The sequence below is a fragment of the Oncorhynchus tshawytscha genome, linkage group LG31, assembly GCF_018296145.1.
Source record: "Oncorhynchus tshawytscha isolate Ot180627B linkage group LG31, Otsh_v2.0, whole genome shotgun sequence".
NCBI classification, from domain to species: domain Eukaryota; kingdom Metazoa; phylum Chordata; class Actinopteri; order Salmoniformes; family Salmonidae; genus Oncorhynchus; species Oncorhynchus tshawytscha.
The window spans coordinates 18465616-18483501 of record NC_056459.1 but is presented as its reverse complement, the minus strand read 5'-3'; the positions used below and the strand labels follow the sequence as shown (position 1 = coordinate 18483501).

The 17886-nt window shown below is 43.0% G+C and overlaps 2 protein-coding genes across 3 annotated transcripts in view; both read left to right on the top strand.

Annotated features, from left to right (window-relative positions):
• LOC112229568 (HIVEP zinc finger 1) overlaps window positions 1–6461 on the top strand; it is an 86233-nt gene extending 79772 nt beyond the window's left edge. For both annotated transcript variants that reach the window (XM_042310481.1, XM_024395490.2), the window contains exons 7-9: window positions 1774–1872; window positions 3547–4091; window positions 4445–6461. In XM_042310481.1, the coding sequence (XP_042166415.1) occupies window positions 1774–1872; window positions 3547–4091; window positions 4445–5665 (1865 nt within the window). In that variant the 3' untranslated portion in view covers window positions 5666–6461. The remainder of the gene's footprint in view (window positions 1–1773; window positions 1873–3546; window positions 4092–4444) is intronic.
• Window positions 6462–10952: 4491 nt separating this feature from the next.
• edn1 (endothelin 1) lies at window positions 10953–14605 on the top strand. The gene is made up of 5 exons (XM_024395491.2): window positions 10953–11387; window positions 11696–11855; window positions 11965–12114; window positions 12495–12611; window positions 13562–14605. The coding sequence occupies exons 1-5, from the start codon at window positions 11327–11329 to the stop codon at window positions 13680–13682; spliced, it is 609 nt and encodes a 202-aa protein (XP_024251259.1). The 5' UTR covers window positions 10953–11326; the 3' UTR covers window positions 13683–14605.
• Window positions 14606–17886: the final 3281 nt, after the last annotated feature.

Here is a 17886-nt window from a genome sequence, read left to right as displayed (position 1 = left end):
CCCAAATAAATGCTTCACAGAGTTCATGTAACAGAAACATGTCAACATCAACTGTTCAGAGGAGAATTACTGCAAAGAAACCGCTACTAAAGGACACCAAAAAGAAGACGAGAATTGCTTGGGCCAAGAAAAACGAGCATTGGACCGGTGTCCTTTGGTCTGGAGTCCAAATTGGCGATTTTTGGTTCCAACTGCCATGTATTTGTCGGACGCGGTGTGGGTGAACAGATGTGTGTATTTCCCACCATAATGCCTGGAGGAGGAGGTGTTATGGTGTGGGGGTGCTTTGCTGGTGACACTGTCTGTGATTTATTTAGAATTCAAGGCACAGTTAACCAGCATGGCTACCACAGCATTCTGCAGCGATATGCCATCCCATCTGGTTTGGGCTTAGTGGGACTATCATTTGTTTTTCAACAGGACAATGACCCAACACAACTCCAGTCTGTGTAAGGGCTATTTTTTACCAAGAAGGAGAGTGGTGGAGTGCTGCATCAGATGACCTTGCCTCCACAATCACCCAGCCTCAACCAAATTGAGATGGTTTGGGATGAGTCGGACCGCAGAGTGAAGGAAAAGCAGCCAACAAGTGCTCAGCATATGTGGGAACTCCAAGACTGTTGGAAAAGCATTCCAGGTGAATCTGGTTGAGAGAATGCCAAGAGAGCATTCTGTCATCAAGGCAAAGGGTGGCTATTTGAAGAAACTCAAATATATAAAATGTATTTTGATTTGTTTAACACATTTCTGGTTACTACATGATTCCATATTTGTTATTTTATGGTTTTGATGACTTCACTATTATTCTACAATGTAGAAAATAGTACAAATAAAGAAAACACGTTGAATGAGTAGTACTTCTAAATCGTTGGACCCGTAGTGTACTTCCTGAATTGACTGCCTTCAATCTGAATTAACTCTAGCCCTGTAGATAAGCAAATAGCTTTCTTGAGTTACAAATAATGCCTAGCAGTAGCTGCTGGCTGTGACAGGCTTTGGTGTCATAAGGGATGTGCACAGAAAACAGTCATATTGTCATATTTCTTTGGGCAAGAAAACAAGAATTGTGAGGCCAATAACGTAATGTTCAATCAAATGACAGGATAAAAAATCTTAAATGACATGTGTGGGCAGACATGAATTGCCTGCCAGATATTGCACTTAATTCCTTTGATTCTACTTTTTAAGGCCCTTTTTACTTTCAATAGCACATAACTGAGTTTCGCTCTAATCTTTTTCCTGTTAGAAGCCTTTATGGTTTTGAAGACTTTGTCTCTCTCTCTGTCTTCTAAAAGAGGCAGGATGATTCACCATTCTCGAACCTGACTACCCACGCGGCACTGCAGAACAGTACTCGGTGTCAGAGCATCATCCCACGTTCCTTTAAAAACATTTATTTATCAATTACTCACCCATTACATGCAGCCTGCCTAGAGATAGTGGCACAATCTCAAATGGCACCCTATTCCCTATGTAGTGCACCAGTTTTGACCAGACCCTATCGGCCCTAGTTAAAAGTGGTGCACTATGTAGGGAATAGGCTGTCATTTGGGGCACAGTCAGTGCTCTCAGACTTACGTAAGCTCCTCCTGTGGTGTGTAAGCTTGTCCCACCTTAATGAACTCGTGGCCTTCTTTCTCAAAAAAAGAAATGATGTGGTTATGATGTGATGTTTGGTTTTTATTTCAGAATGGTCCTCCACTTGTAAAGAGCATCTTTATATTGCTGCTATGCATTGATGTTTCCATTTAAAACTTAAATCTCTTCTTACAGGGAATCTGACCAAGCATATGAAGTCCAAGGCTCACAGTAAGAAGTGCATGGAGATGGGGGTGTCTGCAGGCCTCGAGGACCATGATACAGAGGACTCAGGTACTTCACATTTCAGCATCGACCCGCTGACGTAGGGCCCCTATGTGCTGGCTATTTTAAAAATGAATTCACTACAGATCTGTAATACACACAGGCAATGATGGGCAAAAATTTTAAAATATATTTACAAAATACCATAAATATTAATGTATCCAAATAAACTACATCGTACTTTAATTAAAATACATGTATTTTGCATTTTAAAATACAGAAATACATTTGCAATTAGGCGGCCCGAACATCAACAACATTCGCTGTAACGGTTACAGAACTGTTTTACTTGCTATGACTGTGATATGTTGTTGTTCATCTACCTTAGTTGAATGGACTGACTATAAGTCACTCTGGATAAGAGTGTCTGCTAAATGACCAAAATGTACATGTGAAAATGAACATACAAAAATGAACTGCAAAGCACACTGGGTATTATTATTGGCCTTGTTTTGGGGCAGAGCTCATTAGAATAATTCTCAGAATGCTTTGCAATTGTACATGTTTACATATACATTTATATTTAGTTCATTTAGCAGACACTCTTATCACGCCATAGTGTCATCAGAGTTCTGATAACAATGCAGGGTGAAAGGGGGTCACAATATGGTGAACCGCTATAAAAAATAGTGTAGAAAAGTATTTTGTATTTAGAAAATACAAATTACAGCTCCCAAATGATCTTGTTACAAAATACATTGGAGTGTAGTTCAGCCCATTGTAATATAAATGACAAAATACTAAATAGTAATTTAAATATATATTTCAAATACATGTAACAGAAATTCTACCCATCTCTGCACACAGGTGTACTGACGTATGTGATAGGATAGCTGTTATAAAGTCAGTTCATCACAGGTTTGAAAGAGAGCATAAGCCAACAGGAATTAATGTATTCCTCTTAGTTCAAAGGGATATTACAGATTTGTAGTAATATTTGTGTTTTTTCACTTTCAGTATCAGAACTCTTAATCCACACAGATCCCATAGCTAAACTGGGGTGCACTAGCATTCAGATTTAAGCCTGTGTTTATAACACAAATGTGAATTTGATTTGGAAGGTTTACACCAATCTCATATGGATTCTAACAACAGAATCACCCTCTCCTCTAGTTCCCGAAAATGACTTCACACAGCTATGAAATGCCGATTCCCTGTCTGCGTAGTGTAGCCATGCCAATCAATAGCCATGATGCCACTGCTAGGTTTCTAATTAGACATTCTAAATGTAGCTTCTTTATCAGTTAACTGGGAGTACACGTGGGCGGCGTGCACAGGCAGTGTTTAGAAGGGAAATTGCTGTGTCTAATTTTAGAAAGAGAGAGGGAGAGAGGCAGAGGCTAAAAGGCTTTCTATGGTCCCAGGCCGATAGGATATTTGTTTTTCTCCTTCTGCCTCCTTCAGTGCTAGGTTGCATCCCAAATGGCACCCTATTCCCTATATAGTGCTCTACTTTTGACCAGGAACTTATACCCTTTTGGGTGCACTCATTGTGCACTCATTGTGTACTCAATCTTAATGCTATTCATTGCCAAGTTTTCTTACTTTAGGAGTGGGATATAGAAGCAGTGCCAGATATAGGATTTCCAAGGCCCCCATATGACTGTGTCAATGTTGGTTAATAGTTGAACATATTGACACTGCTGTCTCGTATACTAAGTGCCCTCTATCTCTCTACCCCAGGAGACCGTAGCCAGGTTGGCAGTACAGACCGCCCAGATTCAGACGGAGAGGACTCGGAGGGCGCTGACGATGACAACGATGATGACAACGAAGAAGAGGAAGAGGACAGCCAGGCTGAGTCGGGCCTGTCCACCAACCCCTCGGTCTCGGCCAGCCCCCAGCACATACCCTCCTCCCTCCAGGCTGAGCTCCCTCCCAGCTCCCTCCTGGCTCAGATGTCCATCCACCACCACCACCCAGCTCCCTTGTCCCTCCCCCAGCTCCCCACATCCGACTCCCACACCCACCACACCCACGACGCCTCAGACACAGAGTCCGTGCCCATGCTGAGCCCCGTCTCCCTGGTCAAGCAGATGTCAATCTCCGGTGGGTGCTCAAGCCCTGGCCCCCTACCCTACTCCCCACCCCCCCACACCTCCGACACTGAGTCGGTGCACATGATGAGCCCTGTCTCGCCGTGCAGGCAGATGTCCATCGACTACCCCGATGTTGACGTGCCCCCTAGTCCCCCCGTACCAGGCAAGGGCTGCTCCAAGCTCGGCCAGGTGAGACCCACCATGTTTTCCTCATCCCATCCTCTCTCTCTCCATCCCTCCCTCCATCCCTCTGTCCCTGTCTCTCTGCACTTTCATACCCAAACTCTTTTCCTTGAATCCCGCATGTGAGACACTTCAGCAAAGTTGCTCTGAATGCTTGAAAAGGTGAATACATTTCTGATGGGCAGCTTGTTAGAAGGCTTGTTTTCTAGTAACAGATGATCTTCTCATGTCTTCACTGAGTTTTTCCTGTGAAAAGATATGGGGAGTATGTTCAGTGTTTGTCCTGTTTCCAGTGATAAGACATGTAGAGTATGTAAAGGTTATAATTACTCATTTTATAAATGTTTGCTGTTTCCCAGGATGGCTCTTTGGCTGCTCCCACCCTACCAACGAGTGAGCCAGGTGTCCCTTTCGGGACAGACGTCAGCACTCAGACCGCCTCTTTCACCCCCCAGACTTCCTCCTACAGCCCCTGGCACTTTCCCTCCCAGGGCCCGACCCAAGGATCAGGGGCCACACAGGGGGGACACACGCACCTCTTCAGTCACCTGCCTCTGCACTCCCAGCAGCCCTCTTGCTCCTCCTACAGCATGGTCCCCGTGGGGGGCATCCAGCTGGTGCCAGCTGGCCTGCCAGCCTACTCCACCTTTGTGCCCATCCAGGCTGGCACTGTCCAGCTCACCATCCCTGCAGTGAGTGTCATCCACCGGAATACCAGTCCTCTCCCGTTCCCCAAATCCTCTAACTCCCCCCAGCCTGAGGGCTCTGTCTTGACCCCCACCAACCAGCCCCTGGTGGTTCAGGAGCCCATCAGCAGTATCATGCCCTGCTTCCCCCTGGGGCAGGTCACTGGACTTCAGGCCCTTGGGGCCTCCCAGCAGATGCTGCAGTCCATGGGTCTGGAGACCCTCAACGTCATGGGACTGACCAGCTCAGGAGCCCTGACCTCCACTCAGCTGCTGTCCCAGCACGGCCTGACGCTCAACGCAACCCTGGGCCTGCAGGCCCTGACTGCCAGCCCCAGCTCCCAGAGCAGCACGGGACCCCACCATCACCACACCCACCACACACCCATCCCCGGCCTGCAGATCCTCAACATTGCCCTGCCCGCACTCATCCCCTCGCTCAGCCCTCTCTCCGCCCTCAGTCCCCTCCCTGGACCCTCTGAGAGGCAGGGCAGCCCTGAGGCCCAAGGGGCCACCCCACTCTCCTCTCAGACTGAACTAGGACCCTTGGTCAGCTGTCCATCTGTTGCATCATCCCTTCCCACTGCCACCATGAGAGGAAGTCCCGCCCAGGAAATGACATCATCGGGCAGCAGACCCAGCAGCTCTGGGCACAGGAGCTCCGGAGGCTCTGATCACACGCAGACTCCCGGGAAGGAAGGGAGGGTTACAACATCTCTACCACAACCCTCCCCGGCTCCAGCTGCTGAGGGGGTTGTTGAGCGGGCAGGGGGAGCCAGTGAGCCTGTCATGCCTCGCAGGCAGTCGATGCTGTCACGGCAGCAGGTGACGGAAGACTTTATCGATGACTCAGCATCAAGCGATGACGAGGACCGACTGGTCATCGCCACCTGAAACCCCCAGTCGAATAGCCTGGTCAAATCAAACCGAATGCTGAGCTTACAATGGTGATCGCAGCATTCAATCTGGGTTACCAGGCTACCTATCGAAAAGCTCTTTCTTTGTTCTCTTTTTGTAATGCTTGTCACTTTCTAAGACTGAAAACACTTCAGGGTGGGTTTGTTACTCTGCAAATCACCTTTCAAAGCACAGTTTCTGACATTCATATTGTATGTGCAATCATAAATGATAATTATTATTATGATGATGATGATAATGATGACCAATCGTTTTTCTTTTTTAAAAATTTGTCAGCTCCAGACAATTTTCTTTTGTACATGTTGTATAGACAATTGTGCCTTTTTGGAGTTACTTGTTTTAGGAACCTGTAAATAATACCTTAAAAATTCAGCAGTTGCTTGTGTTTATTTCGATGACATGGAAGTAAAAATAGAGGATAACAATTTTATTTTGGAAGGTTTTATGTCAATCGTAAATTTATGGAAAAATAAATGTGTTGTACTGGTATATGTACATTTCTATGGATTTGGGGCATTGTTTCTGTGTACAGATGTTGTGTTCAACTATTTATTATATTCCATTTAGTGCCCATGATTATTCATAAATCCATAGGTATGTGTAATATGGTAGCTTTACATTGCGGTATCAATATTATTATCAACTGTATCAGTAAAACCTTGTTTACAAATGTACAAATGGTATTCATGTTTTTTGTCTCAGATGCACCTAAGTTTTCACATTTAATAAAATGTCATACTGTTTAGAAGATGGACTAGAGTTCTGGACCACATATGACAAAAGCCTTTTTCTTGATCTTTTGTACAAAATTTTATCTCACTTGCAGCAACAGTTCACGGATTAAAAACAAAAACATGAGCTTTTTCAACGCCATGGTTCCCCAATGCTCTACATAATTTCACAATCAGCCTTATAGTGGATTTCATGTTCCGTGGGAAAGAGCCATTTTCATCAGGAATGCTCTCGGAGGGCACTGACCAAACAAATGCAATCAGACCTCTATCACACTAGACCAGAGAGAGAGTGAACATCAGTGAGGAAGAGAACGTATTGCTCATCTCAAGAGTTTTTACAGTAAGACTCCTCATTACTCTAGTTAAATTGTGTATGCCCAAATGGCACCCTATTCCCTACATAGTGCACTACTTTTGACCAGAGCCCTGTTGACCCGATATAGAGAATAGGGTGCCGTTTGGGATGTAGATGGTGACTTATCTGCCTATCAGGGTTTGCGAGAGAGAGAGAGAGTCTGCCTCTGTTATTCAGTTAGTTAGTAGTTGTTGGGGCCTGAGGTGGATCCTGGGATGAGGCAACAGAGACGCCTAGAGGGCAATAGCCCTTCCTGTTAGAGCCGTAGGTGTAGTGTAGTGGAGCGGGTGGGAAGAATGTTGCCAAGTTAGAATACCCACCAAATCAGATACATGGAGAGAGTGAGGGTTATCCGTAGCCTTTTTACTTTCAGAGCCTACTTTGTTTGTGCAACCCCAAAGCAGCTTCATGGTCTGTTATGCTAGGTCTACTCCAAAGCCCTTTGAGATGGCGCCTATAATAAGGCTGAAAGAAGCTGCTTTATTGGGCTCTTATGAATAGGAAACTGAGGCTCTGCTCCCTGCATCATAGGCTGATGTCCTGACTGGAAAGGAGCCAGACAGGCTGTCCTGTCCTGTAGCCATTAGCACAAGCTATTCCTTGGCAAATGGAAACGGTCTAACACCAGGCCCTTGATTAGGCCCGTCAGAAATGTTTGACTCAGAATGTTTTACTTTTACGTTTTTCCACATTGCACCGCTTTGTACCCCCGTCACTTTCCATCATTAGTAAATGTGTAGCTCGATCCCCCATCAAATAGTTTACAACAGTCAAATTTGCTACCAAAGCATTCCATAGGGCTGCTCAAATTGGGATTAAATGTAGCTCAAGTGGTAGAGCATGGATCTTGCAATGCAAGGATAGTTGGTTCAATTCCCAGGACCAGACATATGTAAAAAAAAAAAAAAAAAAATGTATGCATGCATGACTAAGTTGCTTTGCATAAATGCACCGACTAAATGGCATAGATAATCGGTGATGATGTCATCATTAATCATCAACTTTTGGACCAGCCTTTGCCTAAGGTTACAAAAGACCACTTGAGATGAATTGCATTCTTTGATAATTTCTTTAATGTATCTACTTTATTTGGCCTAAATGTTGCTAATAGATTGCCATTTTAACTGCCTTAATTACCACACTCAAATGAGCATGCAGAAACAGGTTGGCATACTGCAAATATCTTATTGCTAACCTTTATAAATGTATGAAAGTAGGCCTACAATCAGACCGGACAAGGATCAATGAAAGCATGATAAAGTGTACAGGAGTGTCAAGAAGCACTTTCCATGAACACTGTTTCCCACAATGGCAGTATAGCCAGAATAAAGTGATGGCAGAGCACTCCCCAGCTGTGGCGGGGCCTCTCTCTACCTTTTCACACCATCTTTAGTTTGGCAGAGGGAAAATATACTTGGTGCCATTTTGGCCAAACCATGTATCAGAGGTAACTTTTTGTGACATTATGTTGTGTATAATGCATGCATAATACTGTATTTCAAATACATAGCGTCAAGTTGGCTCATTATTTATATTACATTCTCCTTGCAGTTTTGGGTCTTTATGCAGAAGGCAAGCTACTTTGGTTCGAAATATTAGTATAGATTAAATAGGTCTATACAGAAATCCCTGATGGACTGGGGCCTAGACCCAATTTACTCTCTAAGCAAGTGGGTTATATATCTTAAGGCCTTCCTACGTGTATATTCAAAAAACAAGTGGATTATATATCTTAAGGCCTTCCTATGTGTATATTCAAAAAACAATTATAGATCTAACTTCATTGGAATATACCTACAACTTTTTAAACATTTTTAAAAATGTATAAATTTACCACAAAATGGTTTTGTTAATATCTCCAAAAGTTGTGATGACACACAGGACATTTTTGTTGAGCAAGAGCAGTGACAGACAGGGAAAGTGTTACACAATACTTCCACACAGAATCTTTCCAGATCCTTGATATCCTTCATCTGCTCTTATGGACTGCCCTTTTCAATTCAAACCACATGGTTTCAATAGGGTTCAAGTCCGGAGACAGAGATGGTCATTGCAAATAAGTATTTTGAGGTCAATTAAGCATTTCTTTGTGGATTTTGATTAGGCCTTGTGCCTGGGTTATTGTCTCACTGGAAGTCAGATTTTGATTAGGCCTTGTGTCTGGGTTATTGTCTCACTGGAAGTCAGATTTTGATTAGGCCTTGTGCCTGGGTTATTGTCTCACTGGAAGTCAGATTTTGATTAGGCCTTGTGTCTGGGTTATTGTCTCACTGGAAGTCAGATTTTGATTAGGCCTTGTGCCTGGGTTATTGTCTCACTGGAAGTCAGATTTTTATTAGGTCTTGTGCCTGGGTTATTGTCTCACTGGAAGTCAGATTTTGATTAGGCCTTGTGCCTGGGTTATTGTCTCACTGGAAGTCAGATTTTGATTAGGCCTTGTGCCTGGGTTATTGTCTCACTGGAAGTCAGATTTTGATTAGGCCTTGTGCCTGGGTTATTGTCTCACTGGAAGTCAGATTTTGATTAGGCCTTGTGCCTGGGTTATTGTCTCACTGGAAGTCAGATTTTGATTAGGCCTTGTGCCTGGGTTATTGTCTCACTGGAAGTCAGATTTTGATTAGGCCTTGTGCCTGGGTTATTGTCTCACTGGAAGTGGAACTGGAAGTCAGATTTTGATTAGGCCTTGTGCCTGGGTTATTGTCTCACTGGAAGTCAGATTTTGATTAGGCCTTGTGCCTGGGTTATTGTCTCACTGGAAGTCAGATTTTGATTAGGCCTTGTGCCTGGGTTATTGTCTCACTGGAAGTCAGATTTTGATTAGGCCTTGTGCCTGGGTTATTGTCTCACTGGAAGTCAGATTTTGATTAGGCCTTGTGCCTGGGTTATTGTCTCACTGGAGGTCAGATTTTGATTAGGCCTTGTGCCTGGGTTATTGTCTCACTGGAAGTCAGATTTTGATTAGGCCTTGTGCCTGGGTTATTGTCTCACTGGAAGTCAGATTTTGATTAGGCCTTGTGCCTGGAATTGTCTCACTGGAAGTCAGATTTTGATTAGGCCTTGTGCCTGGGTTATTGTCTCACTGGAAGTCAGATTTTGATTAGGCCTTGTGCCTCTCACTGGAAGTCAGATTTTGATTAGGCCTTGTGCCTGGGTTATTGTCTCACTGGAAGTCAGATTTTGATTAGGCCTTGTGCCTGGGTTATGCTCACTGGAAGTCAGATTTTGATTAGGCCTTATGCCTCTCACTGGAAGTCAGATTTTGATTAGGCCTTGTGCCTGGGTTATTGTCTCACTGGAAGTCAGATTTTGATTAGGCCTTATGCCTGGGTTATTGTCTCACTGGAAGTCAGATTTTGATTAGGCCTTGTGCCTGGGTTATTGTGTCACTGGAAGTCTGATGTTCAAAGTCAAACTCACCACGTGTTCATGGCTGAAGATATCTATTTTCATGTAATCTGCCCATTGCACCGCTTGGAGTTTGATATTACGGAATCGGCACTTGGATTGGAACCGGTGCTGTCGTCAGATGACATGAAAATAGAGCTCTTTGGTCAAACACAGCAGTAGTGGGTTTGGCGTTGAAAAACAAAAGCATATTCAGAAAAGTAGGCCTACCTCATACCTAAGGTAAAATATGGTGGTGGATGTTTGATGTTATGGGGCTATTTCACTTCCATTGGTCCTGGGGCCCTTGTTAACTTTACCATTTTAGCCAAAAACCTGGTTGCCTCTGCCATGAGGCTAACACATTTCCACAAGTGGATCTTCCAGCAAGACAATAACTCGAAGCACTACTCAAAATCAACACACACACACACAAATGTTATTTTACAACTAAATTAACATTTTGCAATGTCCATCTCAGTCACCGAACTTGAACCCCAATTCAAAACCTGTGGTTTGAATTGAAGAGGTCAGTCCAGTTCTCCAATCAAGCCTGTGTAGTTATCCTCGCAAGGGGAGTGTATTGAAGAGCTAGAGTATTGAAAACAGGGACCTCCATTTTTATCAAGGGTGCCAAAAATGATGGACCTGACTATACATTCTATGGAAATTAAATCGTTTTAGAGAGCTGATGCGATTGTAAAGCTAATACATTGATACTTGGTCGCCATCTACTGTAAAATGTTTGCATTTACGTCTTCAGAACTTCCTTGGTCAAAACTTGGCTCGCGTCGCCGCCTGCCTCCCGGCGTCTCCATCCACAGTTCTTATCTTGGGCTGCACGTTGCTTGTCGGTGATTATTAACAAACAGCATTGTCTACGAATAAGTCAAAGGACAAAACTGTTTACACGCGACTGCAGTGGGGAGGGAGGAGGTGGTAAGTGCTTAGTATATAAAGGGCAGAAGGTGCACATGTGGAGGCACTGACAGAACCGTGCAAGTGGAATGCTTTTGCACTCCTTTGTGAACGTACCTTGTATGCGAACCTACGCAGTTGGCACCGGTGTCGCTTTTTGCTGGCTTTTTGGAGCCTTTTCATTAAAAAGGGAATATTCCATTTTGTAAACAAGATTATTTTAACTGTTCTAAAGAAATATAAAAAATGGATTTGAGAATAATTTGCTCCATGTTGTCAATGATGTACTCTGGAATTTTACATGCGGGTAAGATCTTCCAAAACGAGCCTCATGTTTTAGCAACTATTGAATATCTTGTGTTTTCAGTATTATTTGATTCACTTTTTTAACATGAATGGCCACAATAGGCTAGGTAACAATATATATATTTTACACTCTTTAATCCTGAAGCAACATAATGAATCCAACACAATAACTGCGCAATCGTAGTCGATAAATTACAATAGCCTATGCAATAGCATCTTATGTTATAATTTCTGGCATAGGTGTTTCAATATTATTATATTATTCAATAGTATTCAATTTAGGTAATTAACATACTTTCTCCCTCACAGTCTCATCCGCTCCTATGGAAGAGGATACAGCGGCTTCCACAACAGCCACCCCGGTGCCAGTGCGCCACATCAGGAACAAGCGATGCTCTTGCGCGACGTTCCTGGACAAGGAGTGCGTTTACTTCTGTCACCTGGACATCATATGGGTCAACACGCCTGAGTAAGTCACTTTTACGACCGACAATTGATTATATTTCTTCTATTCTATTGTTACATGTAATGTAACTGGCTTGGTTACAGTGGGCTAATAATTTCTTTAATTTCTTTAGGCGCGTGGTTTCCTACGGTCTGGGCAACGCTTCCAGAAAGAAGCGCGCCATCAAGGATCCCGCCCTCTCCAAGCAGGACCCTCGCTGCAAGTGCGTCCATGAAGATGACAGCACATGTACAAACTTCTGTCAGCTTGAAATTTACCTGAGGTACAACATGTTATATAATATTAGCCCAATAACTTTAGTTAAAACATGTCAAAAACTTCTTACATTATGTTATTAGCCTAATATTTGGGGTAATTACGCGCGTTCCACTCTGCTACTGCTATGTGGATGTTGCAACATTGTAGCTTATGATCAATAAATCACCCGTGCTTGGTATTTCAAAACGCCTTTTCTATTTATCTTGGCAATCTATTCAATTCGATTCTCATTTGAGCTGTCAACAATGCAAATCATCGTAACCTGTGTGAACAGGTTTACACCTCGTCTTGTTATTTCCCCCCTTAAATGTTTCGAAACGTTATGATTAATGGAAACCCGACTGACTCTATGTTCATGTCTTGTGTACTTTCGCTCTTCTTCAGATATGCTGCAGCAGCAGTAACGCCAGACACAGCGATCCAGCCCGCCGTGGGCGCTGACTGTGCTGAGAGGCATCAGTGCAAACACAAGTTTGCAGCCAAGACGAGTAGGATTAAAAGGTAAGAAGAGAATACCACAGGTCTAATTGCAAAATAAATGGACATTGTAATTATAACCTCACGAAAGATAGACGTAATCTAGCAGAGTGCATACTTTCTCCGTGGGTAAAACTGTAGGAGGATCTGTGCCGCTGTGAAGCTCAGGCGGCACGCATTGTGTAGTCAATGGGGGATATAAAGACGTAATTTGAGAGAGTGCTGGCCCTCAAGCATAGTATATTATATTATGGGAGAGAGTCTCACTGAAATATGAAATGTAAGAATGTGAAAGTTTAGAAACAACAAAGAAACAGTTTTCTTTCTCTAATTTATTTATGTGATGGAATTTCCCCACTCAGACTATGAGGGCATGTATCACTTTCCCTTGCATAAATGTCATAGTGATCCCTGTAATGGAGCCTTCACCTGGCACAGCTCTTCTCATGTGGCATCAGGGTTGGAAACCTACCCCCGCTCAGTCAGGCGCCAGTGTCTGCTCACATTCATAAAATGGAAACATATATGGCAAATTGCTGAGCATTTAGGTTTGATGTGTCAAAAGAAACCTGCAGGCGAGACATATGTAGGATCTTAATTTGAGCCAGTTTGTTACAGCAGGAAAATAATCCTGCAACTAGATGAAATGTGAATTACTCTATGTGGATTATAGTAAATATACATTTTTCGTGAAGGGAAAACACAGTTTGAAATTTCAAAGTGGACTTTTAAACCTCAAATACACTGCAAGTTTACATTTATTGCATTGCAAGAAAGTTCTCCTGCAAAGGGTTGACCAAATTAAGATCCTACATCTGATTGACAGGCCAGGCCAACCTTGTGGTTTTAGTATGCAAATAAACATCACCTGAATTCAACAGTCTTCATAGCCCTTCAGGGGATAAATACAGTTGTATTGAATTGAGTTAAGTCTAATCATTGGTGTCTAATGGGTCTCTCCTATTTCTCTCCAGGGTGAAATACAGAGACCAAAAAGTGGTGGGCCCATCAGCTCTTCAGGCCGCAGTCAAAGCTCGCTTGCTGCTGGAGAAATTGATGGTGGGACAACAACACAGGGCACGAGAAGAGAGATGAGAAGGGAGATGTCCACATACTCTGTCTCACACACAGAGAGGGCAGAGATTCATCTATCTCTCTCTATCCACCTGTCATTGGGGACTCATATGCTTTGGTCCCTCGAGATGCATAAGATACTCCACAGGAAGCCTGCTACTGGACCCCATGTTGGCTCAGTCACAGTGTGGGTCATTAAAGGGGGTGAATGGCAGTGATGGTGGGTGCAGTGTCAGAGAGATGCAGATGGTTGGAGACACATGCAGGAGAAATGCAATGAACTTGAGTCAACTTTATTGACACCACATCCTAAAGACAAAGACGGACACTCGATGGTCCTCCTGTGTACTGTTGACACACCTTTGGACTTCAGCAGCAACCCTCAAACAGAACTTCAGATCATAGCTAATACATTGAATGGCTGAAACTTTACTCTATGCATGCCTCTGATTATCACTGGATTTGAGGGACAGCTACTCAACAGCATCAGAAGCACTGTTGCTGCTACAGTGTATCCTGTCCAAGGTTCTTGTGTCTGCTCTCTCAAGAAAACAATGGATTCATAGAAGATCACAATCTCATAGACTTATTGAATTGACTCTATGACCTGGCATAAGAAACACAGCTGATTGATTTCAGGCGTTATCACAGTTTGACTAAGTTTCACTACTTTTGACAACAGACCTTTCTAAATGATCTTATGGTTATCCATTAGAACTTTAGCATTTTCTGATTATATTTGGTTCTATTTATTGCTGTCTGAGATTTCTCTATACATATTGTATAATAATTAATGCACATTGTTCTGTCCCTATGTTTTATTTATTCAATTTATTTATAGCCATATTGGCCCCATCCATGTGATAATTGTATGTCATTTCTGTGAAATGCTTTTGTCGCCAAGATACATTTGGCAAAACTTAGGGAAATAAATTGTCACACTTATTTAAAATCACTAAATCTCTCCTGGTATTCCTTCTGTTACACTCACATCACGTTTGGATTCTCAAAAACACCACATGAGATGGTTCAATTCAAGTAGTTATAGAGATGCATCAAAGTGGTTAGTGATAAAAAAAAGGTGATCAAATCAGATTTATGAATAATCCTTAGAACGATTGAGTTCAGATCAGTGACCTTTCACCGAGTCTGAGCTCTTGCCTCTTTGTTTATCATCTGAATTACAGAGCAGCAGAGAAACCACAGCAGTGGGAATGGGATCTGTACTCACAAAGCTGTTTTTGCATGCAATCCACTTCACTGCTACACACAGCCAGGTATTACCAACCACAGGCAGCCTCTGAAAACTGGGTCTGCATCCCAAATGGTTTCCTATTCTCTATGTAGTGCACTACTTTTGATGGGGCTCTGGTCAAAAGCAGTGCACTATATAAGAAACAGGGTGCCATTTGGGATGCATGTTAGCATTGAGTCAACAGTGAATAATGAGATCCATAAAGAACAGGAATAAACAGAAGTCCTTTGAGCCCCAGTGTGCATCCCAAATGGTACCCTACTCCCTAAATAGTTCACTACTTTTGACCAGCATCAAGTAGTGCACTCTTAAGGGAATACTGTGGCATTTGTGATGCACTCTGAGACTGTTGGGAGACCTGGGATAATGAGAGAGAAAGTGTTAAATAAAATGATTATATGGAAGCTTACCAAAGCGTGATATGAAAAATAAGGCTAACCTCAACCTTTAATCAGTGTGCTAAACCGATGCAAGCTTTACAATTTGTCAAACAGCTGCAAGGGAGGATCTCTTGTGTGAATACCAGGACACAAGTTACATGCATTGCTTAGCTTACTGCATAATTGTAGCTAGTCAGAGGTGCTTTTCATCTCCATTTCAATCAAGAAATATGTCAATTTTAAGACAATTAACTGTACATTGTAGTCCGTCTTATGAATGTTCAAGTGTTGCTTTCATTTTACAGATACTCCTATCCAGATTGATTCACAGGAGTAATTAGGGTTAAGTGCATATCTACAGATCTTTTCACCCAGCCAGCCTGGGGATTCAAACCAGCAACCTTTTAGTTACTGTCCCAATGCTCTTAATCTTTAGGCTATCTGACACCCATTTTCTGAGACAAGTGAGTTGTGACACAGCAAAATGTACACATAAACAGCTTAATAAAGCCTTTGAAGCCATTCTCTAACACCAGCCCTGTCCTTAGAGACCCACCTTCCTCCAGTCTCTCTGTTGAGACATAAAAGCCATCATTTACAGCTGGCATCTCTTAATCAGCCTTTACCAAGCCCAAAGGGCCTTAGTGTCCTTGTTCCTCCTCCACAATATACCCCAAACTCCTGACACCACAGCAGATACCCCTTGCATTCCTTTTCTTTTCATTCTAATCAGCCCTTGCTATTATCCCCCCCACTGACTGCCCTGTCCTAAATGGCACCTTATTCCCTATATAGTGTAATACTTTTGACCAGAGCCCTATCGGCATTATGTGGGGAAATGGGTGCCATATGTGACGCAGATTCACTACAGGCCCATAGAACTCAATAAGAGCAGTGATTGGGGCCAGTGTGTGTGTGTGTGTGGGGGGGGGTTATATGTAAGTTACTAAACTAGAACATAATATGTGACATTTGACCAGTGGCCTACACTAAGTGCACAAAAGATTATGAACACCTGCTCTCTTCGTGATATGGACTGACCAGGTGAATCCAGGTGAAGGCTTTGATCTCTTATTGATGCAACTTGTCAAATGCATTTCAATCAGTGTAGATGGAGGGGAGGAGACAGGTTAAAGAAGGATGTTAAAGCCTTGAGACAATTGAGACATGGAGTGTTTATGTGTGCCATCCAGTTTCCCGTGTGTATCAAGAATGGTCCACTGCCCAAAGGACATCCAGCCAACTTGACACAACTGTGGGAAGCATTGGAGAACATGGGCCAACATTCCTGTGGAACGCTTTTGATACCTTGTAGAGTCCATGCCCCAACAAATTGAGGCTGTTCTGAGTGCAAAAGTTTTGTACACTCAGTGTATGTTCTGTATTGAGTGGTATACTCTGTTGGATTATCTCAGGGTCCAACTTCAACAGACCCTGTAGAAGTCTATTGGCATGTCAAAACATCTTAGCTAATCGGGCAATACCATGCTCGTTACACTGTGAAATTCTCACTACATGACTCCTCACTGTATGGCAGAGATCACTTACTGTGGTTTTCAGGCCATTAGGAACTGAAGAGGTTATGCCACATGCCAGCCTATAATAGCCTAGAGCCTGGAGAGTAGAACTGGATAGCTCTTTGATGTCATTTTCAGCACCTCGGGCACTTTCTGCATCTTTTGCAAAGCCGAGATCACTGTGGTGAAATTGCTATGCTTTAAACTGTCAGATTTCCCCCTTTTAAATCTCAGCCTTGCAGTCGATGCATGTTACACAACATGTGTTTGTGGTGAGTTACAAAAAATAGACGTTTTATGTTTTAACAAAATCTTCAGCATTTCTTAAAGTCCTTTACTTCCAAACTATTCGATCCCTCCTCTCTAGTTTGTATCTGTCAATCAGATGCCGGCTACAACAGGTGCCAGAGACACTCCAAGCAAATAGAAGAAGAAAAGTCTACATTTCCTTACCAGCTTATTTAGCCAAATAACAAATCAACAGCAAACATTGTGCCTCTGGCCTGTTCTGAAGAACTGTCTCTACTTTGATGGTGTTTTTACAGGATTTCCTGTTGACTACAGGGGAAAGATTTATCAGAGATCAATCTGCTGATATTTACACTCTCTTGGGGAACACAAATTAACTTGATATAGATTAACTGATCAGATGTTTGATAACTGTTATGTTTTATTGCGCCAGTGGTCAGTAGTGATGATAATGACAACAGTAATGATGGTGGTGGTGCCCTTTATAATTGCGTTATCACCATTTAAACTTTCCAAAAGTCCTCCAGCCCCTAAACCCTGATAACTAATTTCAAAAGACTCACTGGGTCTTTGTACTTTTCCATTCAGGTTCCAAACTGTGGATCTGTTCACCCAAGACAGAGAAGATGACCTTTCATGACATCAGTATGCAGAGGTTATGTTTACCCCCTAATCCTTTCTCTAAAGTGTTGCTGTGTTGTGGTGGATAGCAGTTAGTTCATCAGTGTACCTGGATGCTTAGAAAAGGTTAACAACTCGTGGACAGGCTCCGAGCCCCTAGCAGCCCTTGCAACAATGGTCCTCACCTTCTGAGCTATGCAGCC

What these genes read in the sequence shown, in the direction of transcription:
- edn1 (XM_024395491.2), top strand. Translation starts at nt 11,327, where the DNA reads ATGGATTTGAGAATAATTTGCTCCATGTTGTCAATGATGTACTCTGGA. An exon ending in CAGCTTGAAATTTACCTGAG is followed by an intron (nt 12,115 to 12,494) that starts GTACAACATGTT and finishes GCTCTTCTTCAG; the next exon opens with ATATGCTGCAGCAGCAGTAA. An exon ending in AAGACGAGTAGGATTAAAAG is followed by an intron (nt 12,612 to 13,561) that starts GTAAGAAGAGAA and finishes ATTTCTCTCCAG; the next exon opens with GGTGAAATACAGAGACCAAA.